Source organism: Sprattus sprattus (assembly GCF_963457725.1).
Source record: "Sprattus sprattus genome assembly, chromosome: 9".
NCBI classification, from domain to species: Eukaryota; Metazoa; Chordata; class Actinopteri; order Clupeiformes; family Clupeidae; genus Sprattus; species Sprattus sprattus.
In genome coordinates this window covers 12,117,202-12,144,701 of record NC_137928.1, presented here as the reverse complement: position 1 = coordinate 12,144,701, position 27,500 = coordinate 12,117,202, and the positions used below count along the sequence as shown (strand labels likewise).

Here is a 27,500-nt window from a genome sequence, read left to right as displayed (position 1 = left end):
AAATAGGCCGTGGTGGAGTCATCTCCATCAGTGCCACCTGAGCTGGCTGGCTGTTTTGATGGCGCACTGAGTGGCGAAGATCGTCTGCAGGTGGAAGCCATTTTGCTTTCAAAGGCTTCCTTCAGAGAGCCCATCAGTCATTTGGAATTGCTCAGAGAATGACATGCTTTCACAGCTCGCTTGTAATTGTTGGATGTCTGAAAGCTATTTAAGATGTAATTGTTGAGCTGTTATTTGTACTTTGTGACCCAACTGATCCGTTGAGGATTTTACTATATTTTCCTCCTGCAGATCTCTCAGATCTCTTTCCTCCTGCAGATCTTTAACAGACTGCTAATAACATCGTCTTATGAATCTTTCAGCAAATCAGCATTTAGACTTTAAATTTAGTTCAAACTACTTTGTCTGTTATACTTTATTTTTAAACAGTGTTAAAAATGGTCTCTCTTTGTAGGAAATGAAGATCTTCGTATCAGAACCTACAAACTAAAACTGGCCTCCAGTTCTATTTGTGTGTGTGTTGCGTTCACTCCCTCACCTGTATGTGTACCTCCCCCCCAGGTAAACTCACCCAGATCGTGTTTGGGCACTGGGACGTGGTGACGTGTCTGGCCCGCTCCGAGTCCTACATCGGGGGCGACTGCTACATCGTGTCGGGCTCCAGAGACGCCACGCTGCTGCTGTGGTACTGGAGCGGCCGCCACCACATCATCGGAGACAACCCCAACAACAGTGAGTCAGCTGCGCCGTCATGACAACCTGGGGAGAGAGAAAGAGGAAGAGAAAGAGGAAGAGAAATATCAGACATGAGCTCAGAGAAACGGGAGGGACAAGGTTCAGTCAGTACAAACTAGCTTTGTTACAGGAAACACAAACTCCAGTGAATTAGCTGTGCATAAGCTACAACTGACACAAATGCCATGCATTCCAGTGACTAATATTGATCATAGCATAATAATCATAATACAGGTATCTCTTGTTTTTATTAGCTCTAACTTAAGCCTATGTGCGATGTGATCAAATCGTCTGGTTTCTTTCTCCGTTAAATGCCACAGATGGTATTTTTGTTTTTATTTTCTATGTTTTATTTTCCCTTTTGGTCCTAGGTATTAAAAAAACGGTAACATTTGAAGAGTTATTTTTGTTCTGTAAGGCAATTCTATCTCTGAGAGCATTTTCCTCCAATTTCATCTAGGTCTGACAGAGAGCCCCATTAAGGAAAACACAATACACCCGCTTAAATCTACATAGATCATTTTCATCATTGTGTGGTTCATATCGATGGCAACTAAACAATTGTGTTTTCCGTACAGAGGCATTGTAAGAGGTGCCTCCTTTGTGAATGTCCTCTGTATAATAGAAAATTATATTATAAAACACATGCACAGATCACATCAGAGACACGGGATCCATTGATCAGGCCTAGGTCTATTACAGAGTCAAAGAAGTACACAAACAAAGTGTGGTTGTCATGGGGAATCAGTCTATGAAGAGGGTCTGTTCATTATCAAGCTGATTTCATTCATTGCTTAATTTCGATCAGTTTGGAGGTATTTTTTTTTTTACAGTTCAGAGTATTCTCTTTGTTCACTGTTAATGAGGGCTGGATTTGTAACGTGTGATACTTTGTCTAGTCTCTACTTTTCATGTCTCTAATTTCAGTGCCCCAATTATTGGACTTCCAAACTGCAAACAACAAATTAACAATGAGTATATCGTTGTGTGTGTGCGTGTGTGTCGGTGTGTGTGTGTGTCCAAGTGTGTGTGAGTGTGTGTATGTGTGTGTGTGAAATCCTGTGTTTCCATGTGTCAGGAACTGTGGTTTAGGTGTGAGTGTTTTATAATTAACTTTCAAGCGGCTCAGACAGTTAATTAAGAATTTCAGCATGGTTGCCTCCAATTAGCAGCACGCGGATCCACTCAAGTATCCAAGAGAGGAAAGCACATTTCCCAAGATATTAGCACCAATAGTGCTTGCCGTGCACTTTCCACCAGACCAAGAAGCAGCCGTTAGCACAGGCAGAGTGCAGATCCTGGAAAAATCTCTTCCTGAATGTTTTCTAGTAATGATCGAATTATATGACGCAGATACACCCTCGCAAGCAGCTGTGCTAGATGAGGTTCTTGGGGCCGTCTCTCCTACAGGCTTCATAGATTTTTCTTGTACTGTTTGTGAGCTGTAAAAACAGTGTTTGTCATTTAATCATATGGACAGATGCGTAGGATCGGGAATGGAAGTTGGGTGTCCTATTTGTTTGGTTTGGCCTTGTGCGTAATGACTGTAAACACAATTACATGTACTGTAATGTATCTGGAGGCCCAAAGACAGACTGCCAGGCAAATTGCTGGAAGCAGTACGGCGGACCGATTGGGAAGCAAAACACAGAAGCGATCACTAGAGTGCACTCTAGTGGTTATTTAGTGCTATAGCAAGAAAAGTGTTTTTTAGGGGTCCTGGGGGCATTTCTCTGTCTTTTGTGTTTCAAAGAGAAGAAAACATTTAAAAAAAATAGATATATTGTTGTGAAATGTTTTGGTGATGTTGAGCCTATGATCCAAATATATTGTATTTTGAACTTGATATGAGGATCCTGGGCACTGGGAGCAGAAAGCACACAGTCAGAAAAGTACATACAACAAAGTTCAGAAGAAAAGTACATACAGCCGACATTGACACAACTGAATTTAATCTGAATTTAAAGTCCCGGACACAACTGAATTTAATCTGAATTTGTCGTCTTAAACATTCCATCGTGAAACACAGGATTTAGTCTCTGTCTTCTCGACCCGTGAAGGTGTCAAGTGGCGCGGTCATGGCTGTAACGACGCGGTATCATTCCGTTTCCACCCCCGTGAGGTAATTGCACTACCCCCTGGCCCCCCCTGAGAGCCTGGGGAGCATGCGGGGGTAATTTCATGCGTGTTATACTCCTGACAAAGGCACCGCTCCGAGGGGAGGGATGGGGACGTGGTGTGAATATTCAGAGAGCTCTCACTCTCACTCTCTCTCTCTCTCCCTCTCTCCCTCTCTCTCTCTCCACCCTGTCCTGTCCTGGATAGTGTTTGGTTCCCTCCGGGCAGTGGCGGTGGCAGAAATTGATTTTGCGGGCTTGCGGGGAAGAAAAGGGGGCCAGCTCTGCAGCATCTATTTTAAACGGCTGATAATTAAAATGACTTTCAGCTCAATCAGACCCTTTGCTTTTCAGATCTGTATTGTGTGTGTGTGTGTGTGTGTGTGTGTGTGTGTGTGTGGGGCTGTTTTTCAAGTAATTGTGGCTGCACACTCCGTCCTGGCCCCTGGGACCCCCCCCCCCCCTTCAGCGTACCAGTATTGGAGAGGGCCCACAGTGGCGGCCTGATTGAATTCTTTTGTGAGGCCGAGGTGAGGTGAGGGCAGGTGAGCTGTAGGGAGCCTCTCTCTGTGGACCCCCTCTGTTCCCGGTCCCCAGAGAGCCAGGGCCTGACACATGTCCCGTCCCCCATCCCTGCTGCTCTACGCGGGGCTGATAGGCAGCGCTGGCCCCTGGACCCCCTCCATCGATCGCTACCCCGGTTCCCCGGCGTAGGGAGCTTTGGAGCTGGAAGAGACAGACATTTATTCGAGAGTCAGCACTCGCGCACTCTTAGGCTACGGTGGCAGATTCTGTATTGATCGTCACTGCACACAACAGGTTCTCAAAGCTGTGTCAGATGGATGGAGTGTCTAACACACCTCATAGTGACATGATCCATATCAGACGCACGTACTATGGACAGCTCATGTAAGCTCATATATCTCTCATGTTATAGCTGTAAATAAAATGGTGGAATGGCACATCTCACAGCCCTCTGTGGAGAAGAGTAGACTAGTTTTAGTCCAAATATTAGTAGATGGAAATCCACTACTGCACACTTCCCTCTCTCCTTGCATGAAAAGAGCAGGCCTTGTTCGAGTAACTGTGTACTGTAAGTGCGTCTGAACCTGAAGTGGAGGGCCCGTGGTGAAAAGAGTGTTTGCGTCTGCGGTAGTTTCCTCCAGAGGGCCGTGTTTACTCCAGCATGGAAGGCCCCCCATTGATCCCCATAACTAATGACAGCGCTGCACCTTACTCCACTAATCAAGTTAATTACACCAGAGGGCCTCTGCTTTGTTGTGCAGTTCCACTTGGACGAGAGCGTTAAACTTCATTGACTTATGCGTTCACTCGCCCGTGAATCTGCAGAGGTCGTTTGCTAAGATAAGTACTTTACTTGCCAACTTTTTTTCATCGATTTCAGATAACTTGGTTACATTTTGAATGCACCAGTGAAAACTGCCACCATGTTTTTCGGCTGTAGCTAAGCTCTCCTTCATATGAGTCCTGGCTTTAAAACTGTCGGTTCTATTGCTGTGAGCTCTGGAACATCAGCGTCAGAGGTACCCAGTGCTTTAAACTGTCTGTTCTATTACTGTGAGCTCTGGAACATTAGCAGCTCATCAGTACTACAGAGTGCTTTAAACTGTCTCATCAGGGGCCTCTGGGTCTGTAATGGCACTTCTTATAAATCATTTAAGTTTGATGAAAAGTTTGGGAATATTCAGCTTCACGAGGAATGGAAAATCTGAGCCTGCTATAAATCAGAGACGGTGTGAATTCTCAGCCTGATATATATTTACGTCTGAGGTTGTTTCCCCTTGCTGGGTATATAAATTCGTTTTCAGTGATACAAAGTGTGAAGGGGCTCATCTCAGAGCAGAGCTGTCGCATAGCATGATGGAACTGTGTGTGTGTGTGTGTGTGTGTGTGTGCCAGTCTGTGTGTCAGACTGCCACGCCCATCAGCTGGTGTGGGTGTGGTCAGGTGCTTTTGGAAATAGCCCACTAACCTCTCCCCTTCTCCTCATCAATCATGTGACAGAGAAGGAGAAGCCTAGTCGCCTGTGGCCTCATATGACACACACACACACACACACACACCAAACATACATGAAACTCACCCAAATGCATAAATGCATAAAGTGTGCACACAGATGTATGTAGACATACATATCGACATGAAAACATGCACAACACACTCACACACACACACACACACACACTCACACACACACTCACACACACACTCTCACACACACACGCAAACACACAAGCACACAAACACACATAGTACATCCAGCTGACACGCAGTGACACACTCTTTATTTCCATGACAATTAAAGGGGCGGGTGGAGGCAGCAGGCGTGTGTCAGGCACAGGCTCCCGTGAGGCCAGCTTTAGTGCTCAACTCCACTGGGTCTGACAGTCAGCACACACACACACACACACACACACCAGCAGACAAGACGCAGCACCACAGTCAACACACACACACCACACACCAGCAGACAAGACGCAGCACCACACAACACGCACCCCGCTGCTAACAAACACTAACATGTTCTAACAAACACTAACACGTTACAACAATCACTCTGACTTCTTGGTCTTTTGTTTCTCCTGTGGACAACGGGACAACGAAGACTCATTTCAAACACAACAGGTTATAAATTATTAGGAGGAGATAAACTTAAGTGCTAAATAAAGATGGATTGTGTCACAAGTGAGCTAGCTCCCAAGTGTGCAACATGCAAGCCATGTTTATTTTTTTGAAGTTGTCTGAGAGGAAGTGTGAAGCATTTGGCATTCTCCTCCATTTCTATTGATGAAAGGAGCTCTGTGGTATGAGCTCTTAGTGCCCCTTCAGCAAGGGTTTAAGCATTTTCTACAGAGGAAGGAGGGTGAGATGAGGAAGGTTTTTTATTCTTTTCACAGTGTTTTATCATGATGACTCCTCTCAAGTCGAGGCTGGATCTAAAAAAAGTGTTGCTGCTCTGATCTGGCACACACTGGCCACCTGGCAATGATCAGTTCCTCGTGTTTGAAGTCTCATTTCTCCGCTGTGTGTGTGTCTGTGTGTGAGTGCAGGTGACTACCCGGCTCCCCGTGCAGTCCTGACGGGTCACGACCACGAGGTGGTGTGTGTGTCTGTGTGCGCCGAACTGGGCCTCGTCATCAGTGGAGCCAGGGGTGAGTGAAACAACCCAGAAAATAAACATATAAACATATTATGTGTGTGTAACCCTCACATCCTGTCCAAGCCCCGAAGAACCAGTTTTACCCCCCCTTATGTGTTTTTGCTTATGTGTGTGTGTGTGTGTGTGTGTGTGTGTGTGTGTGTGTGTGTGTGTGTGTGTGTGTGTGTGTGTGTGTGTGTGTGTGTGTGTGTGTGTGTGTCGTCCTGAAGAGGGTCCGTGTCTGGTGCACACCATCACCGGGGACCTGCTGCGGGCCCTGGAAGGCGATATGTGCGCCCTGCCGCGCCTCATCTCCGTCTCCAGCGAGGGCCACTGCATCATCTACTACGACAGGGGCCGCTTCTGCAACTTCAGCATCAACGGCAAGCTGCTGGCCCAGATGGAGCTTACCGACTCCACACGGGTGAGCCTCCCCCCACACACACACTTATCGTACACTGCTTTTATTTCACTTAATCTCACATCTCTCACACAGAATAGTTTATAATTCTGTCACAGTTGAAGCACAGTAATGTTTGGAATGAAGTGGGCAGTGTGGGATAGTGGAGTTTGAGTCTTGATATGTGGTTTTCGCAACCCCCTTTCTGTCCTTGAAACCCCTGTGAGATCGGGTAGAACATTAGGCCCCGGTGTAGCTTTTGATCTTTTCCTGTTTTGTTTTGATGCCTTAAATGGAAGAAGTCATCCACATTTTGCAAAAATACACGCTGAAATGCAAGAGCAGATGGGGTCACAAGGCATGTCAGAAACTATCAGACAGTCATGCATTCATGAGTTCAGAAGAATGAAAATCCATTATAGCTGCCAGGAGGAAATTTACTTTAAGTTTACAAACAGTGACTTTGTTCATATTCAACATATTTCTCCCATTTATATCAACACAAAAAAGACTCCTCTTAACATTCTGGAGATAACGAAAATGGAATGTTGTAAATAGAAACGTCCATAACCAAGGAAAAGATTTGAATGTGGTCGTTAAAGGCTTCTCAGCTTATTCCCTTAAAGGACCATAGAAGAAGTGTTTTTTATGGATCCTATCCGATGATGGTGATAGGTCTGAGGTCAACAAAAGACTGTTATTTTGTATCATTTGTTTTGTGGTCGACACATTTATATTTAGAAGCTGTAGTCTGTCCTTATAAGCACCCATCCAGAAGTTCCCCTTCAGGACAATGTCGCTGTTTTGTAGCTCACATGCAGAAGTTCCCCTTCAGGACAATGTCGCTGTTTTGTAGCTCACATGCATAATTCTCCTGGCCTTAGGGGCCATCCCAACGACAACAGGATTTAAAAAAAAATATATATCGTTTTTTCATTTGCATTTTCAAAATGTTTCACATCCATATGTCAACATTTTGAGAACTAATCTACTCAGATACGAAAAAACTAGTGAAAAGCTGCAGTAGCCTATGTGTCAGGGTTTCAATAACAGTCTGTTAGGGCCCTACTGTTAGCTCGAGTCTTGGTGGGCTATATAACCGTAGTAACCCTAAACGTTTTCCTCTAGGCCATCCTCCTGAGCAGTGACGGACAGAACCTGGTGACGGGTGGGGACAACGGCGTGGTGGAGGTGTGGCAGGCCTGCGACTTCAAACAGCTCTACATCTACCCCGGCTGCGACGCCGGCGTCCGCGCCATGGACCTGTCGCACGACCAGAGGTGAGCCGCCACCATCACTGCCGCACAACAAATAGCTCCCCGCTCTAACGCCAGCCCGACGAAATATGACAAATGGGCTGGGACACGCGGCGGTCTTTTTTCGGGAAGTGTGTCGTTTTGTTGAGTGTGAGATATGGTGGTGGGGATGGGGGCTCAGGCTGGAGATGAAACGGCTGGAGATGAGGCCTTATTCATTTCATGGTTGTCACTGTGCATTTAGGAGCGAGGGGAGGCAGAGAAAGAGCATCCATTCCCGCCCCCCTTTGTTTGCCTTAAATAGAAACTGGTTACCATAGAGACAATAGGCCCTAATTTGATAGATGCACACCACGGGTTCCTACTCAGAAATAAAGAAGGGAATTGCGGATGCTATTTAGATTACTAGCACACAGATGGGCCTTCGAGGGCAGACCCACGCCTCATTTAGGTGTTGGTAATTAAAAAGGTATGCCCTGCATGGAAATTGTTTTGCGGAAGGCGTTCTGCTACTTCATTCTTTGAAATGGACCCTTCATCTTTGTTTTCAATGTCTGGCAGAGACATTTCATCTAATCTCTATACTGTACTGGACAGCTTAACATTGACGCTAAATTGGTTACTAAATCGGTTACACACACACACACACACACACACAATCACACACACACACACACACACACACACACACACACACACACACACACACACACAATCACACACACACACACACACACACACACACACAATCACACACACACACACACACACACACACACACAATCACACACACACACACACACAATCACACACACACACACACACACACACACAATCACACACACACACACACACACACACACACACACACACACACACACACACACACACATTGCTGGAGCTGTCCTCTGGAGTGGATTGACCCTGATAATGCACCAATCCAGCAGATGTGTTTAATTTACTGCAGTCACACTAGATCAATCTAAGCACACATAAAATCCTTTATTATCAAAGTAAAAATGCAACACAGTTTTCCATTGCTTCCAAGAGTTATTCTGAGTCCCCAGAACATACACTGTTTCTGACCTGCAACCCATATTTGCATTCCTTGCAGTTCAGGAATTTATGCTATTTCAAGTTTACGTTCATTTCATCTCATCTGTAACATCCTTTGGTGAAATGAAAAGGAGAATTAGAAAGTCACCACCAAGCATAGTCCTATAGGACCGTATAGTGATGCATGTACTTAACCTTTCTTATCTCCCACCGCTACACCCAGTGTGCAGTGTAGGAATGCATTAGTTAGTTAGTTTACAGCGGTGTGGTGGTATGGCCCAGTGTGGAAATGCATTAGTTAGTTAGTTTACAGCGGTGTGGTGGTATGGCCCAGTGTGGAAATGCATTAGTTAGTTAGTTTACAGCGGTGTGGTGGTATGGCCCAGTGTAGGAATGCATTAGTTAGTTAGTTTACAGCGATGTGGTGCTATGACCCAGTGTGCAGTGTAGGAATGCATTAGTGAGTTAGTTTACAGCGGTGTGGTGGTATGGCCCAGGCGCCCTCTTCACTGCCTGTCCTGAGGCTGTGTTCCCTCAGCGTGACCCTGGCTGGTGTGGGTCTGCTGCCCCCTGAGTGCCACAGGCACAGGGACAGAGACCCCACTGCTGCTGGAGGGGCCCCTTGTGTTTCAGCGGAGCCCTCCAGGCACCAGAGGGACCCCGTAATTTACAGTCACTTTTACTGCACACCCCCTGAGCGGAGCTTAATTCTTTATCGGGGGGGGGGGAGTAACAGGAGGCTCTGTTATTCCTGCAGAATTCCCCTAGAAAGTGCTAAAGGCAGGGTCACATGGCAATGTACGTGTAAGACGTGTGAGCTCACACACACACACACACACACACACACACACACACACACACACACACACACACACACACACACACACACACACACACACAATCATAAACTTGAGTCATGCTTTCTCCTTACTTTGATCTTTTTGTCTCCCCCCCCCCCCCCCCCATCACAGGACTCTAATCACTGGCATGGCATCTGGTAGTATTGTGGCGTTCAACATCGACTTCAACCGCTGGCACTACGAGCACCAGAACCGCTACTGAGAGCTGGAACAGGAGAGGGAGGAGGCCCAGGAAGGGGAGGAGGCCTAGACCAGGGAACAGGGGAGGCAGCTGCTGCAGCCAGGGTGCAGGGTGTGGGAACATGAGTCCCGGAGCTCAACTCAAGTACAGCAGAGAATGGAAATGGAGAGAGAGATTGAGAGTGAACAGAGAGGAAAAGGAAGGAAATAGAAATGTGAAAGATGACAGGAGAGGACGTGGACCTTTCGGCTCCTTTGGTGAGAGATGCCCAACATTGCCATCAGTGAGACGTTGGACCCCAGTGTGTCTACATCAACTCCCCTAAGATGGCAGCTGAGCTGTTTTGAAATCAGCAGAGGAGCATAAAAACCCAAAGTCTTCTTAGAAGGAGATATAGAAGGACATGGTGGAACAATAAAAAATGTAAAAGACATCCAACGCAAATGGTTGGGAATTCAAATTCTTAAGTATTATATAAGTTCAATTTTATGCAGTTTGAAGAGAATATGACAAAAAAAAAAAAAGAGTAAACCATTTTTTTTTCATTCTACCTGAAGTCCATACTATGTTCCAGACTGTGAAATAATAATACTGTAAACAGCAGACAAAATATCTATAGCCAACATTTATACAGTACACATTTGTATGCCAGATGCACAAATTGCCATCACTGCTCCAGGACACGTTTGATTTCTCTCCTGTTTTGATTTGAAATATAAATACTGTAAGCATTATATACTGGGACTGAGAGGATTAATCTGTTCCTTCCCCCCCTGTGAATACGGGGGGAAGCTTATTGTGCAAATGCTCCGATACTGTTAGTTTTAGTGTGTAAACGTTTAATCATTGCGTCTGTGCTGACCTGCCATTTGCCATCCCCCACTAGGCTCAATGTCTGAGTTCACGTTTCAGCACACAGAGTCTCTTGTCTGTCTGAACGTCTGCCGGTGTGAAGGTGCCCATCCTCTTGATGGCGTCCATCCGCCGAACGAGAAACTCACGTGTAACGAGTATGTAGATGTTTTTTCTAGGCCACTTCCTTTAATCCAATTTCAAAGTGACCGATCATTTGTGAGAGTATTTCATTTCCCCCCGAGTCTATGATGTTTTGCAAAAAACATGATCAGCAGGAAATTGAGTTTTGCACAGTGCTGCTTTTCTTTTTGGGTTGTCTTGGTGTATGCATTTTTTCTTTCTACGTCTGTTTCGATATGCATTACGCAATGTGAGACATGCAACAATTATACTTCACTGAAAATGAAATGCAAATGTATGGATGTTGCGCTTAAGGGCAAAACACAGTTGGCAAACGATTACCATGACTTGGTAGTTCATTAGGGTTTTGCTTTAGGAAGGTGTCTCACTTTCTTATGTTAAACACCACACCCTTTTGGTCATTTAGTTCTAGACTGTCACGGAAAAGGAAGTAGCGCATAAACAAGGTAGCCCACATTAAATTCAACACAAAAGCAGGTGTCAATCATTTAACATTTTCTTGCAGAGAAAAGGGGAGAATTTACATCAGTCGATATGATTTTATGTATTTAAATTGGTGTTTTTTGTTTTGTTATATTAACATTAATTATTTTCATTTTATTTACATAGCAGTCTGTGTTTCTTGGAGTGGGTGGGGATGACGAGGGTCATGGAGAATCAAATGAGATATAAATTGGGTAAACGAGAAGAGATGCCACTCATTGTTAGCATATTTTGAGAGGGAGAGAGAAAGTGAGGGGGGGGAGGGGTGGTTCAAAGTAAACCTAGCGCTTTAGCTGCATTTCACTCAAGAACATACCGCGCATTACAACAGTATGTGGTCAGTACGGCAACGACACTCATTCTACTGTCTTATGTTCATTTTAGTGTCACACACCTCTCCCTGCTCTTTACGTTTGGAAACCATGAGGCGATAAGCAATATTACTATCTGTTTGTAACATAAAAACAACACAAGATTCATCTGAAGAAACTGGCATTTTGTCATGTAAACAATTTCAATACAACACGATACACAAAAAAAAAAGTAGTAATCCAACAAAAATTATTTTGAACTATTTTTGGATAGAGTTAGTTACTGTGACAATGTTTTATGACGCATATGTAAAACATGCCATCATCAGTTTGAGTTGAAGATAAACTAAATAATATGCAAATGTTTGAGTTTGCCTTCTCTGTGTTTCACATTCCATGTGTGTCTGCAGAAAGACTACCCTAAACTAGCCATTGGTTTTGCATGTGAGGATCTGCCGATGCACAGGGATAGTACCATGTACTTGATTTTTTTGTTTGTTTCTTGGGCATCATATTTTAGATTTGATAATAATGTTGATAATGCAAGATATTTTGAATATAGCGGGGAATCTTGCGCGACAAGAGGGAGTTTTGCTAAACAATGAACCATATTTATGCTATGATTTTTCTTTCGTTTTTTTATGTAATATTGCTTTGAATTTTGTTTTTATTTATATTTATGTACCTGCTGTTTTATTTACTTGGCACACATTTGAAGCTCATGGTTTACACTGTATTTGTTTCAAGCTGTTCAACATAACTTAATGCTGATATATCTAAATTGGTAACTGTAAAATAAGTTGAAATTATTTCCTTCTGTTGTTTTTTTATAATAAAAGGTCAGAAACCACTGATTTGTTGTTCAATATGTGCTTCTTTTTCTAAGGTACAGCAAATTATTCATGACACACTTCACAGCCATAGCGAGAAACATTTTTAAAACATCATAAATGAGTATTTAAATAAATTAGATATTGCTATGTGTTAGATATGCTGAGTGTAGAACAGTGTTCTATAATTCAATTTAGACTGCAGATTACCATCTTAATCTTCTTTCACATGCCCTATCAAAACTGAACGTTTCTTTACAATAAAACAAAGGGTTGGAAATGTTTCCATTTACTACTAGCTGTATATTTGATTTTTCTCTAATAGTACAAATAAAACAGACACACCTGTCCACGCACAAACGCACACACACACCGCACACACACACCACACACACACACACACACACACACCTGCACACCACACACACACTCAGACATATAGGCAGATGAAGGAAATGTGTTTATTAATGTTTGGTTTTCAGTTGGGTGCACCAACGTCGGATGACTGCTACTGTACATAGAAGCGATGGCATACTATTCATCCATACTCTCGAGAGCCTTTAAGCTACTAGATGGGAACACAAAGAGACTGAATACTGTGGACTCATGACCATACTACGACTATGAAAATGCAGTCATTTGGGAATTAAATTCTGAAGTTCTTTTTCATACAACACCACTCACCCTTACATTAAGACACTGATCCGAGGATCGATCTTCAGACAATGTCTTTTCTTTCTTGTTGTTTTTAAACAGAATGTTATGTATAGACAATTACATACATTATCTTAACATTTCTCTTTACAAAGGAAAAAGGTCAAATGCATGCCATATAGCAAATAAACTACACTACATACTTTCTTCTTCTTGTGCTTGTCATTCACTTCATTTAAAGTCTTCCAAATCCAATCCATGTTATGTCTAATAGTCCTTACGTCACTGTGACGTGCTAGTTTGAACTGAATTGTCAACAGTTTGTGCTGCGTTTATTTGAACCGGTTGATTTTTGGGATTACATCGTACAGAGGGGAAAACAAACAAACAAACAAACAAAACCATTAATACAGTCAAGTGGACCTACAAGAGAACACAAACATACCAGAGCACTAGTCATTCACTTACAAGAGCACACCTACACACATGCACATGGAAAAGGCTTCGAGTGGAGAGGGTGTACAAGGTCACCGTGGCAACACAGGGCCCGCAGCACTGAGATCCCCCTGAACAAAATGGGTCAAACAGAACTTGTTTAGAACAGACTCAACAGACACCGATCACTCCACAGAAAAGAATGTGTTGAAGCTGACCATTTCACATTGAAACAGAAGGTCAAAGAAAGATTTCTGTTATAAAAATGAAAGTGAATCTCTGAAACGCTTGTTTGGACAGTGCCGTAGTCTGATGGTAGAATAGATATAGAGTGTGTAATTTGTAGCTGTGGGGATCGTGTAGTGGCTCAGAGTGGCTGAGAGCAGCAAATTCAGAGAAAAAGGCAGTAAAATGACAAACTAGGTTTAACATGGACCAGTTACATTCAAAATACTGTTAATGTCTTTTGTATTGTGATGGTCACTCTTAGTTGTTTGTTGTAGGCTTAGCCAACGGTATAGGTCTGTGTGTAGATATCTCATTCTCCTTTTCTGTATTTCTCTTTCGGTGTAGTAATGAACTTCATCATTAGATTTTTTTTTGTCTAGGTTTTACTCAAGATTAGTTTTTTTAATCTTAATCAACTTTAACCTGACTCCACAAGACCAGAATAGAATGGTGCATTGGTAGCACTTATACATCATACTGACAGTAAATATATTCAGTTCTGGCCACCACACCCTGCCTTCGTCATGGAAAACTCTGGCAAAACTATGGAAATCTTCATGTTCAAATGTTACATGTCCCCAAATATATTGGAGACATTTCCGATTTTAAAATCATATTCGAGATTTGAAAAACTTAAAATAAATAATTTGATTGATAATAGTCTCTCATCAACAAAGAGTAATTACTGTGCTTGACTGTCTTATATTTGTTTTATCATATTTGCCAAGGTGACTATAACTAAGGTACAGTATATGACTTATTTTCCATTTTTACAATCACAAACCATGGACACTTACATAAGGGTTATGATTGAAATGTTACATCTGTCTGTTTATATGTCTGTTTTGTGCTGTGAGGTGAGATCTCGACATGTTTGTCACATGGCATAAGAAATTGCACTTAATTCGTACGTCACCCTATATTCTCTTACATTTACCATGCTCCTTAACTGCCTTCAGATAGAAGAGACTAAATCAAAGGGCCAACAAAGTTCTAATAAGGTCTACGAGAAGCTAGTACACCTCACTTAAACAGAGCATGTCCAAGACATCCATAGTCATGTGACGGTCAGAAACATTTACAAATGCAATTGCCACATCTGGACATAGCAGCGTAATTTACTCTTTTCTCGAACAAAGTACTTTGTTGACTTCTTTGTTATATGTCAGCACCAAAATAAAAATAATATTAAAAAAAACACCAGTAGATGCTCAATCCTATGTTCTACTGCCACATTTCCACCAAAGTATTATACAGTACATTTCAGGTGTCACGTGTTGGTATAGAACATCTCAGAGGCCACTAGACCATGATTTTGTGAAATAAAAATGACATTGAACTACTATTTTTTCTTCTTTTGCTTTAAAAATAGCTTAAACTGAAGGTGAGGCAAATACTTTAAAATAAACATTAATACAATTTTTCCAAATGTATGAACTTCAATACAAAATATTACATAAAAAGCCCATCATCTGGGCATGTGAGGTTTTGTCACTTTTATGGAAGATACTGACCAGTAAGTGTAACAGCTTGCAACACCACCAAACAGAAATTCTGGCCTGTGCAGACACTTATAGATTCGTCTCAGTGACTCGTGCAAATTTACTGCAGGTCTTTCACATCACCACTAGAGGGCCTCAGTGTCCAAAGAAACAGGACATAACTCAATCTCAAGAAATAAGGCTTAAATTGTGTGTGTGTGTGTGTGTGTGTGTGTGTGTGTGTGTGTCTGTGTGTGTGTCTGTGTGTGTGTGTGTGTGTGTGTGTGTGTGTGTGTGTCTGTGTGTGTGTGTGTGTGTGTCTGTCTGTGTGTGTGTGTGTGTGTGTGTGTGTGTGTGTGTGTGTGTGTGTGTGTGTGTGTGTGTGTGTGTGTGTGTGTGTGTGTGTCAGTCTGTCTGTCTGTCTGTCTGTGTGTCTGCATCTATGTATATGCTGGAAGAAGTAATGTTAATAAAAAAGATGGACTTTAAATGGCATGGTGCGAATGCGATCCAGATCCTGCTCTAACCCTGTCGGAGGAGGCACCACATCAGTAACACCTCAACCCACACCAGACCTATTCTGCAGAATAACTAGTGCTTCGTGTTCTAGATGAAAAATGAATTTAAAACCTATACAGACACCATGCTAGGCTACTGTATGCCTCCCTGGTGTATACGTAGAGCGCCACTGTACTGTTTAGGGATCGCACCATTGTCATTTCAACCACACACTGATTCTTCTACCTCTCCTCCTTCTCCTCCTTCTCCCCCCACACCATCATTCCATATCTGTTGGCTAGGGGGTGGGGGGGTGGGGTGAGGGTGGGGTGGGGGTGGATGTTGGTTTGGGTCGTAGGTTGGGGAAAGGGAAGGGCAGCCCTGTGGATGGGTCACATGGGTTGTGGTGTTAAAATGGTGAAGTGGGTGAGCGGACGGTCTCGGCGGAGCTGGGGGAGAAGTCCTCGGACTCGGAGGTGAAGTCGGCGGCGGGGGAGAGGCTAGTGGGAGCGCCACGGGCGGGGGACAGGCGGCTGCTCTGGGGGGCCGGAGGCTGCTGGGGGGCCAGCAGGGCAGGGGCCTTCACATCCTGGTTGCGTCTTCGTCGGAAAACCTGCCCCTCCTTATCAAGAGCGGTGGTCTGCCGGGGGCACAGAGAGACAGGTTAGAGCACACAGAGCGCGTTCTGTCCACTGAGTGTGTGTGTGTGTGTGTGTGTTTGTGTGTGTGTGTGTGTGTTTGTACCACTGGGGATGGAACGAAGTGGAATCATAGACATCAATAACATCTTAATTTGGGTCACTTTTCCAAAAGCATCACGGCATTATGCCCTCAGCGACTGAAACTGTGTTTTGCCATGGTCACAACCTCATCTAGTCAGTTGATGACAATCAGAGCTCTGCAATGTTTTTGGGATACAAAGCCCTGTACAGTGTCCTCAGTGTCAGTTTTGTGAGCCAGCCCCCTCCGCTCAAGCCCCTCAGTGGTCGAAACACAAGCCAATTGACTGTCTGACACCAGACTTGAATGGGATTGGTTATGGTAGATGGAGCTTGCAAAGAGGGGAGTGGCAAGCACAGCTGTTGAGGACATATTCTCCAATCCAAAGACTGACACTAGCATAGCATAGCATAACGACTGCTGGTGCTGTAAAGTTCTACAGACCACACAGGTGGAGTGAGGTGAAGAATGTGTGTTTAATTCAGTGTAAATCCTAGAGCAGTGGGTAAGGTAAAAAAGGCAAAGTGTCTTTTTTTTGTTCACAAGAGAGCACAGCATCAAAATAGACACAAGTTACACCAATAGACACACACACACACACACACACAGACACACACACACACGCCAGACACACACACACACACACACACACACACTCACAGACACACACACAAACATACGGCGGCACAATGGGAGGGTGAACCCGGCTACCCATCCCAGCGACCTCCCAAGCAAGCACAAGTGAGAGAAGGGGCAGCGTCCAATCACAACGACCACAACACAGACCCAAACTCAGCTACTCAGCCCCCGAAACACATGGCTCTAGAGTGATACCCCTTCAAAATGACAGCCTCTCTCTCTCACACACACACACACACACACACACACACACACAAACACATATAAACATACTGCAGAGCCACTCCAACGTATACCCATACAAAAACCAACACATTCCAACTGCATGTAACTTATACCTCTTTGCCTTTCAGCAAGGGGGCATACATTACATTAATTCACGCCACAACACATCTGAAAGTGCACCACAATGCGCCCGTTGGCAAAAAACAACAGCAAAGGTTGATGTCACCGCCCAGTTGCTTCCTCAGACAAGCGCTGCTAGGAGCCACTGAGCGAAGTGAGATGGAGGAAGCTGGTGTGAAAGAGTGAGAGCGTGAGTGAGAGTGATGGTGTGACTCACAGCTAGCACAGCTCAAGGAAAATTAGCCACCACAGTGTGAGCATAACAAGAGCAGAAGAGAGAAAAAGAGAGAGAGAGAGAGAAGGGGAGTACGGAGAAAGTCGGAAGCGATGCGTTTTTTTTGGCCTTCTGGTGATGCCGTAGAAATGGTGACTGCCAGCACGTTGCCATGGACACACTGCAGAGAGGAGTGGGGACGGGCAGGGAAGTAGGTTGGCAGGGTTAGCGGCTACACCGTGTGGCATACCTTATCCAATACATCCCTGGGTGCTGGTAGTAGTCCAGAGACCCTGACCGCTTGATGGTAAACTCGTCGTCCGGCTAAGCAGAGAAGAAACGGGACGTAGCAACACACTCAGTTGGGTCAACCATCACAGACATGGCTGTTTGTTTAGCCTCAAACAAAGAGTATTCAGTGTTCATAGTAATAGACTCTGGAACCAAACTGTTCTAGGGTCAGTTACTGCCAGGGCCAGAAATGGCATCAGACGGGCAGTGAGTCACAGATTCCTCCAAGTGCTAATATGCTAATGAAGCTAACGCATACAATACTGGCACATCTTGTTAATACTGCAAATGGGTATCAGAAAGCCAAAGAGGAAAAGCTGCATTTCCCTGGAGAAATGTTCTCACAATGAGTTCAAGAGTTTGTGTGTGTCTTTGTTCAAAGTGCTGATTTCTGCTGTAAAATGATCACTAAACATGACAAATTTCGATAAAAACAGTTTTATAATGTCCAAGTTCCAAAGAAAATGTACACATATTGTTGAAATGTTCAAATATGAAAAGAACTCAGATCTTCTGGTTCACTCAGGTGGTCCAACATTTGAAATCTGAAATATTGTTTTATACAAAATGTTTAAGTTTATCTACAGGGCAGCAAGAGAAAGCGCTTCTGCAGTTACAACAGCAATACACAAGAGGGCGCTCCAGTAACAGCAATGTGAGTAGACCAACTTGATCCCACTTCATTTGAAGGCCTACATTAGTTTTATAATTAATGAATCAAAAGTTTAATACAATGTTACAATGTATGCCGCTACATATAACTAACCCCACCATGAGCATCTTGTACATGTTCTTATGTAAGAAGTGGACTTCTTAATGTTATTTATATGTGCAAAGTCCCAAGAGCATTTTCTCTAAAGGACCGTCTTAATGGGATCCATCCTCCACTAAGCTCTTCCATACTTGCTGTTGTAAGGCAATAGAGTGCACTCAACATTACTATTTCATTTCAAAAAGCATCCAAACTCTACTAATGTGACAGGTGCTGAGGTCTGCCAATAGTCGTCCCTGACAACAGTGCTGACAGTCGGTCCAAAAGTGTGACAGAAGGAGTTAGCATGAGAAGAGGGAGGCAGAGGAGCAGAGAGGTAGACCACAGCAGTCAGCAGGAGGAGGAGGAGGAGGAGGAGGAGGAGGATCATGGTTGGTGGAGGGAGGGGGGTACGTTATATGACAGCGCAGCAATGGCATTTAGGGTTCCTGGATTGTGGCCGTTTGGGGAAAAAAAGACTACAATGGTGCTAGTACAGTTGAGTCATATGCTAATATTATCAAACAAGCACCGCTAAAATGTGATTGGCAAAGGAATTTCTGATTTGCCTTTCTGTGCTTGTAATGGCATGGAAATGAACTGAAGTAAAAGAGGAAAGCTTGATACACAGATAAATGGACCTTCAAAGGCTTTTAACAAACATGAAATAGGCCACCATTTCCCTTTGCAGTTTATAAAATAATCTAGAATGATTTAAGGCTAGGTTATTATTATGTTCGGATTATTTTATGAATACGAATATGAATGCAGATTCAATCAAATTCTGCCAGTTGCAAAGCAATAAGTGGCTTCATAATGAGTAACTGAACTATCTTGAGCTGAATTAACAGTCCCTGAGGACTATGTTATCCTCACAGATGTCTGAGTAAAACAGGGTGCAGTCTAGATACAGCTAGCAATGTATATTCAGAACAACTTGTTTTGGTGTTCATGGAATATACATGCATTGGCATCAGGAAATACAAGGTATTGTCACAAAGAAAGGCATTGGAGCTAAGAAAGGACTCTGAGCTGCGATGTGACTCAGCATGATGTGACAGTCAATCAAGCCTCAGCCAATGCAGCACCACAGTGTGAGTACAGGGGGAGGGACTTTGGCAAGAACACTGAAAGGAGGAGATTGCTCATATGGCATCTGACTTTCAAAATGGTTCAAATCAACCAGTTCATCAGCAATACTGACTGCTCTGTTAAGGGAAGGGTTGTTTGGGTTTTGTTGTTTAATCGGATATCTATTTAAAATCTTCAATTCGAATCTTCTTATGAGGGCCCGCTACTTGATAACAGTGTTGAACTGTAATGCATGATGACAAGGCTGGTTATTTGTTCTGTTAATGAGCTACAAATGTGCTCTTTTTTAAACAATCAGTTATGTTGTGAACTTTTTTTTGGTTTGTATGCTAGAACTAGAATGTAGAGAACCTTACTGTTATAACGGACACGCCTGCTGTGATGTTGTCGGGCTTGGGGCCGGTGTTGAAGTGCTTCTTGATCTTTCCGGCCACGGATAACTGGTGCTCATTCTCGGCCAAGCCATCATCCTAAAGAACAGAGAAGAAACACACAGGGTCAAAGGTCATGGAGTACACTCACTATCCCACACACACCCTGAGACGACCCCGGAGAACGTAGAGATTTAAATACATTGACCTACTACACTGTATGTCTGTGTTTTATTTATGAATGTCTCCGAGGCATTAGGATATATAGTATGGAATGCCAGGCAAAGAGAGAGAGAGAGAGAGAGAGAGAGAGAGAGGGAAAAATGAAAAGCCATGTAATGCAATGGGTAATGAGCCTAGGAAGAACAGTATAGCGCTTCACTTTCTAAGTACCATATTAAAAATAATAATAAGCCTGAGATGAACAGTAAAGTGCTTCGCCTTGCAAGCACTATAACAAATATGAAAAGCCATGTTATGCAACGGGTCTTCATGCTTGCTGGCACACAGCCTCTCGCTTAGTGGATGACACAGAGAGATAGCTTATTTTAGACTCCCAAAACATGTCTCCTTTTTGTTACAAAACTATAAAGCTAAGGAACATGGTATCAAAACAGTGTTTTCTCCAGTAATCTCCAGTATTGCTAGATTAAACACTATTGTATAACATTCAAGATATGCTATGAGCTTATTCTGCTATTTTGTTTCTAACTGATTTAATATCAGAATGAGTATTTCCTTGAGTTGTCCAGAGTAGGGTAAGAAGGGTGTGAGAGTACTGCTCAGAGAAGACTCAGTCATGTGTTTAGTGAGGGTAAAGCTGTATGCAGTGGACTCAGTCACGTGTTTACAAAGGGGTAATGCATTTATGCAGTGGACTCAGTCATATGTTTACAGAGGGGTACTACTCTATGCAGTGGACGTATGTTAAGCGAGGGTAATGCTCTATGCAGTGGACTCAGTCATGTGTTTACAGAGGGGTACTACTCTATGCAGTGGACTCAGTCATGTGTTTACAGAGGGGTGCTGCTCTATGCAGTGGACTCAGTCATGCGTTTACAGAGGGGTACTACTCTATGCAGTGGACTCAGTCATGTGTTTACAGAGGGGTACTACTCTATGCAGTGGACTCAGTCATGTGTTTACAGAGGGGTACTACTCTATGCAGTGGACTCAGTCATGTGTTTACAGATGGGTACTGCTCTATGCAGTGGACTTACATTGACCCAAGGGTGGTCCAGCACTTGCAGAGCTGAGTAGCGCTGCTCAACTTCCACTTGAAGCATGGAGGCAATCAACTCCTGAAAAGAAGAACCAGACCAGTGTACTCAGTGTTAAGTCAGTGCCTGAGAGGAGAAACAGGCCAGTGTACTCAGTGTTAATTCAGTCAACTCCTGAGAGGAGAAACGGACCAGTGTACTCAGTGTTAATTCAGTCAACTCCTGAGAGGAGAAACAGACCAGTGTACTCAGTGTTAATTCAGTCAACTCCTGAGAGGAGAAACAGGCCAGTGTACTCAGTGTTAAGTCAGTGCCTGAGAGGAGAAACAGACCAGTGTACTCAGTGTTAATTCAGTCAACTCCTGAGAGGAGAAACGGACCAGTGTACTCAGTGTTAATTCAGTCAACTCCTGAGAGGAGAAACGGACCAGTGTACTCAGTGTTAATTTAGTCAACTCCTGAGAGGAGAAACGGACCAGTGTACTCAGTGTTAATTTAGTCAACTCCTGAGAGGAGAAACAGACCAGTGTACTCAGTTTTAATTCAGTGCCCAGCACTATTAAAAATCATTAGCACAAGAGATGAACACAAGACCATATCCAGAATAAAACTATTCATAAATATGAGATGAACTGACCTTAGCTGTGTCTGAGACGTTGTCCCAGTAGGGTAGGGGGAAGTCGAGCTGGCCACTCAGAATCTGGTCAAAGAGAGCTTCCTGGTCATCCGTGCTTCTGTGGACAAGAAGAAGAACATTGGTCGAGTTTATGTTGCCATTTTCAGAAACTTTCTGGGAGACAATGTGCTTGACTGTTGTTGACAAAAGGTTGTGTGAGTATATACGTTGACATAACATACCCGCGAAAGGGAGGGAATCCACACAAGAGGATGTACGTGATGACACCGGCCGCCCAGATGTCTACCTTCAGACCATAGCTGTCAGAGAAGAGAAGAGAACAGAAGAGAAGAGAAGAGAAGAGAACAGAAGAGGAGAGTCATCTGCATGTCTGTGTGATCTCTACCAGTGCACTGATATTATTTGGTTAAAGTTGCCTCATTTTCTATCTTTGAATGTCATGAATATATTCATTCAACTGCAATGGCATTGCATAAGACCCTCAAAAAGAGAAAGATGCAGACAGACTCTCTGTTTTTCTGTGTGTGTGTGTGTGTGTGCCTGCCTGTGTGTGTGCGCATGTGTGTGTGTGTGTGTGCATGTGTTAAAGCACGTACTCACCCAGTCTCTGCTATGATCTCTGGTGCTACGTATGTGGGAGTCCCACACACAGTGTAGAGAGGTCCGTCCACTATTGTGGCCAGGCCAAAGTCTCCCAGCTTCAGGGACTTGCTACCGTCTTGGTGCTCGTATACCTGTACACAGACACACACGCAGACACACACACACACACACACACGCAGACACACACACACACACACACACCCTTGTGAGGAATTGTCAAAGGCCCTTGGGAAGTTATGGGTGTGTTGCATAACATCCGCAGTGTGAACAAAGGCTATATCTGAAGTTGCAGGAGTAGTGAGTAACTCACACCCGTTTGCCATTGCTGATGCAAAAAAGGACAGAGAGAGGTAGAGAGAGAGAGAGATAAAGTGAGAGAAAGAGAAGGTGGGGGGGGGGGTTGGAGTAGACTAAAATTAGCAAAGACAAGTCCCCACATGGCTCAGTTGTGACTGACTGTTCTGACACTGTGATAGGTCAGCTCACTAGGACCATACCTATTTTGAGACACCATGTTGAGACAAGTACCATAGCCCAGCCTAGCCTATCCACACATACAATACATCCATCTGAAGAGCCATTGACCTCTGCAAACCAAACCCAGACTACTCGCATTAGATCAGCATTCTGCATATGAAACAAGGACTTGAAAGGTAACAGCAATGACGAGTCTGGATTTACACCACAGAAAAGTGATGGAAGTGCTTTGATTCTTCAACTTGTCAATACATCAGAGGCCAGTGCTTTTCTGAGTTTAGAAACCTCCCTCTCTCCATCCTGTGTTCTTTTTTCGTGATCTATATATTGCTTGCACTCACTTCTTTTGGCCATTGAAGTGTTACAATGAGAACGGGATGCCTACTCATCCATTTACCGGGGGCCAAGTAGCACTGCTGCGTGGGCACCCATCTACCTTTTCTTTTTATTCATACCTCGCTTTTTGTTCTTCTTCTGCTTCTGCTACTGGAGTCTATGGCAGCCCCTACAACCGTATGGTTAAAAAGTTTGGAAATTTGGCACACTGATTGGGGACAGTCCCCTGATTCTTTTCACCATGTTTCATGTCTGCACGGTATCTTGGGAGATCCCGAAGATGGGACATTTCGACCAAATTTATGTGGCTGTAATATTGGATCTAATCAAAAACCTTAAAAAAATGTCAGTGGCCACAAACCTTGTTGAATGTGCACCACATCTGCACATCTTCAGACAAAGCCTCACAAACACTATCAAACGGATTGTTTATTTTCACAACCATTCATCCAGTAACAGCCTATTGAATTATTCGGCAAAGTTGATTACAGGATGTAAGCTCATCAAGATCACATTAAGTTTTCATATCAACACCGGTCTGCTGGGCTGCTTGTCCCCTCATTAAAGGCTCTATTTAGTGGGTCCTGGTATTAAAAATACAGTATGCTGGGGGGGGGGGGGGGGGGGGGGGGCTAAAACACAAGCAGCAGCCCTGTACCATGGATGGGCCGGGTTCGAGTCAGACTCGCGGTCATTTCCCGATCCCACTCCAAATCTCTCTCCAGCTCGCTTCCTGTCTCTCCTCATTACTGTCCTATCCAATTAAAGGCAAAAAGCCCAAAAAATAAATCTTGAGAAAAAATAAAGAATACAGTATGCTGCATGATGCTGCTGCTGCTGCTGACACTCACCAGCAGGTTCTCTGGCTTGATGTCTCGGTGGACGATGTTGAGGATGTGCAGGTATTTGATGGCACTGACCAGGTTGAACAGCATCCCACTGGCATCTCTCTCTGTGTACTTGTTGGAGGATGTGATGGCGTCGAACAGATCTCCGCCCTAACACACACATGCACGCATACACAAAAAGAGGAATATAGAAAGAGAGCAGTAACTTCAACATTTTTTGGACATTTTGAAAATGTGTTTTAAGGTATCCTATATTCTTAAAGCCAAATATATACTGTTGGAAGAGCACCAAACACAGTGAGCAAAACTGAAGAAACTGGTACTTTGGAAATAAGGCCAGAAACGAGAGAAGTGTCAAGGTTCCCTTTTAAGTCTCGTCAACTGATGTGGGAAGGGATTAAATTATTCAAAGAAAAACTTCACAGTCCTTCTCTAAATTGTCATTGACGAGTTCCCTTTTTGGCCTTTTTTCCTCTGCCGCCTTATCCACATGTATGAAAATTCTCTCACAAAACCAAGCAATGGTTTAATATAGAGGAGCACAGAACAGGGATCATCTGGAGGTCTAATTGTTGAAGAGAAATAGGAGGGAGGACAATCTCCATGATATTAATATTACATTTATCAAGCCTTAAGTAGGAGGTCTTTTGCAGGTCATATATCTTCCCTTTTTAAGAATAGAGCTTTAAAAACAAGCTAAAGTAGTGAAGTGTTAAATTATCTTGAGCTCCAATCATGTTGAAATCTGTGTAGTTTCTGTTCTCTGCATGTTTGTGTTACCTTGACCAGCTCCATGACGAGGTACAGCTCGCTGTAGGTGTCCATCTCTTCAATGAGAAGAACCACGTTGGGGTGCTTCACCCGTCTCAGAATGGCCACCTCATTCTGAATCATGTGTTCCTGAGAGACGGAGAGAGAGGGAGAGAGAGGAAGAGGAAGAGAGAGAGAGGCAGAGAGAGAGGGAGAGAGAGAGAGAGTGAGAGAGAAGGAGAGAGAGAGAGAGAGAGAGAGGTGGGAAAGAGACGGAGAGGACAAACTAGATGAGGCACGATACACATTGTTCTTGCTGGATTTCTTTATTTCATAAACCATGCCTCATTGCCTTCTGCCTGCAGTGCAGTCTGAACTCCAACCACTTCCACCCTCATCTGATGCAACACGTCTCTCACCTTTCCTCTGCATTTTCCCTTGTTGATAATCTTCAGGGCGTACTCTCGCCCCGTGGACCTCTCCACACACTCGCGCACCACCGCAAAGTTCCCGTCCCCTATTGTCTTGCCTACTTTGTATCTCTCGGCGATCGTGGCAGGGACATGAGGATACTCCTCTACAAGCTCAGCTGGGAGATAGAGAGAAGGAGGAGAGAGGGAGGGACAGAGAGAAAGAGAGAGAGGGGGGGGAGGAGGGAGAGAGAGAAAGGACCAGGCATTAGTCTGATCAGAATGTGATCTTCAATATTGTAGATTGTCTCAGGGATGATCCAGCCCCCACAGTTGGGCGTCAGAATCATGGCTTTCTGGGTTCTAATGGTAATAGAGACAATCAAGACTTTGTGTGTTAATGTGCAGTGAGAGGCACTACAGAGGGTAAAACTAAACCAAGAGTGGACTCTCTGCAGCTTGCTAGTAACACCCTCCATCAGGAAAATGCATTCTGCGTCCTCAATACACACTCTGCTCAATTTATCAAACGAGGCTGGTCAATCTCAGATCTTCATCCGAAGTCTAGTCCTACCTTCACTGCCTGGACCATCCCCTTCATCCATGGAGCTGCACACCTTGGTGGAGGCCAGAGACAGAGATGAGCTGCTGAGCTGGGAGCCCTGCAGGAATAAAAGGAGAGGAGGGGGAACAGGGGAAGAACAGGGAGGGAGAGATAGAGAGAGAGACGATGAGGCCCTGAAGTACACAGCTGATGATTCATTGCACCATTTCAAAAGCCATATTTTCAACTCCATTATGTGTTAGGGACAGAAACAAATACAGAAATGATAATGATTGACAACAAAACCCTGCAGAATAGATTCCCAGACACTCTATGAGGTTGACCTAACATACTAACACAAACATCCATGTACACTGAAATAGAAATTAAAATTTGATTGTGTTTATACGACAACATCCGTAACCAATAACCAAGTCTAATGTTGGTCTATTTCCTTCCCAAACTATGCTGTGGAGAATGCTTAGAGCTCTTCATATCACTTACAGCTCCACACCTTTTTACAGGCACTGTAAAAAAAAAAAAAAAAACTGCAGTTTCCATGGCAACAGCTTTTAGGCAGAGGTTCTAATAATAATACCGTCAGCGGCACAGGGCAAGCAGGTTGGGTCAGGCTCACTACTGCTTCCCACTCCCAGAATCCTGCTTTATATACTGTATACACAGTATGTGCACTTAATAATTCTAAGCCAACGAAAAGACCAAGTCAAACTATTTCAAATAGAATTTAACTCTGAAGTGAAAAAGGTCTCTAGGTTCTATAGCTTTAGACTTGATATGTTCTCAAGCTAGTTGCATGAATTTGAATGTGTTTAAAATAAAGACATTTTGTTCTGAAGAACTAGCCTAATACCACCATGGTAGCTATTTTAGTTTCATAGTTATGAGTTTGGGGATCTTTGCCTCAAGTAATATCAGTTATGATGAGTTTGTGTCAGACTTCAGGGGACCTGTGGGAGTTCATTAAGTCAGATCCGGCTAAACAACTGCTCACTGGGGTAAATCTTTTTCTAATGAATGCAAACTCCTTATCCCCCCTACAGGGAAATAACCAAGCCCAATTATCTTCTATTATTATTTTGTATGTTTGTTCAAAAGTGCTCTACTGGTTATTAAATATCAAAAAAGTAATCTATAATTTCATCAAAGGATGTTGGATAAGATAAATCACCTTAGTCATTTACTATATGTGCATGCATGTATTTAACTGGATGACCAACAACATTTTAACAAATTTAATAAAAAAAGAAACTAATTTCCTTAGATTATACCATTTAACACACAAATGATGTTTCTACACCGACGAATAAAGAGGCAGAGAGATAAGCAGCATTTAGCCTCTGCGTTTATGCAATAAAGACATCTCATCTCTCCCTCACAAAGAAAACAGATTTGCATTTTAGTGGCAGGGGAATGACTAAAAGGGATCGGCGTCCAGCTGTGAAGCCGTTTTTAAAAGGCAGATAGAAAGCCTGTCGAGAGGGAGCGCTGGGTTTGGAGAGCTGGAGAGGAGAGGCGCTGCAGACCGTTAAGAGGCACTGCTGGAGGGCACG

General features: G+C 43.7%; 2 protein-coding genes across 5 annotated transcripts in view; one reads left to right on the top strand and one right to left on the bottom strand.

The window, feature by feature from the left end:
* Positions 1-9,786, top strand: part of LOC308369864 (neurobeachin-like) — a gene marked incomplete at both ends in the record, with an annotated part of 289,067 nt that extends 279,281 nt beyond the window's left edge. Inside the window, 5 exon segments of the mRNA XM_080844411.1 lie at positions 562-732; positions 5,924-6,025; positions 6,243-6,436; positions 7,541-7,692; positions 9,696-9,786. Coding sequence (XP_080700537.1) covers positions 562-732; positions 5,924-6,025; positions 6,243-6,436; positions 7,541-7,692; positions 9,696-9,786 — 710 coding nt within the window.
* A 6,304-nt stretch (positions 9,787-16,090) lies between these two features.
* LOC308370603 (serine/threonine-protein kinase DCLK1-like) overlaps positions 16,091-27,500 on the bottom strand; it is a gene marked incomplete at both ends in the record, with an annotated part of 47,812 nt that continues 36,402 nt past the window's right edge. Inside the window, 11 exons of one of the 4 annotated variants that reach the window (XM_080845282.1) lie at positions 16,264-16,321; positions 17,850-17,923; positions 20,090-20,203; positions 21,325-21,405; positions 21,962-22,058; positions 22,183-22,260; positions 22,562-22,695; positions 24,229-24,375; positions 25,006-25,125; positions 25,395-25,564; positions 25,960-26,047. In XM_080845282.1, the coding sequence (XP_080701408.1) occupies positions 16,264-16,321; positions 17,850-17,923; positions 20,090-20,203; positions 21,325-21,405; positions 21,962-22,058; positions 22,183-22,260; positions 22,562-22,695; positions 24,229-24,375; positions 25,006-25,125; positions 25,395-25,564; positions 25,960-26,047 (1,161 nt within the window). Of the gene's footprint in view, positions 16,322-17,849; positions 17,924-20,089; positions 20,204-21,324; positions 21,406-21,961; positions 22,059-22,182; positions 22,261-22,561; positions 22,696-24,228; positions 24,376-25,005; positions 25,126-25,394; positions 25,565-25,959; positions 26,048-27,500 lie in introns of all 4 variants that reach the window. The other 3 variants (XM_080845283.1, XM_080845280.1, XM_080845281.1) reach the window with 3 other exon arrangements.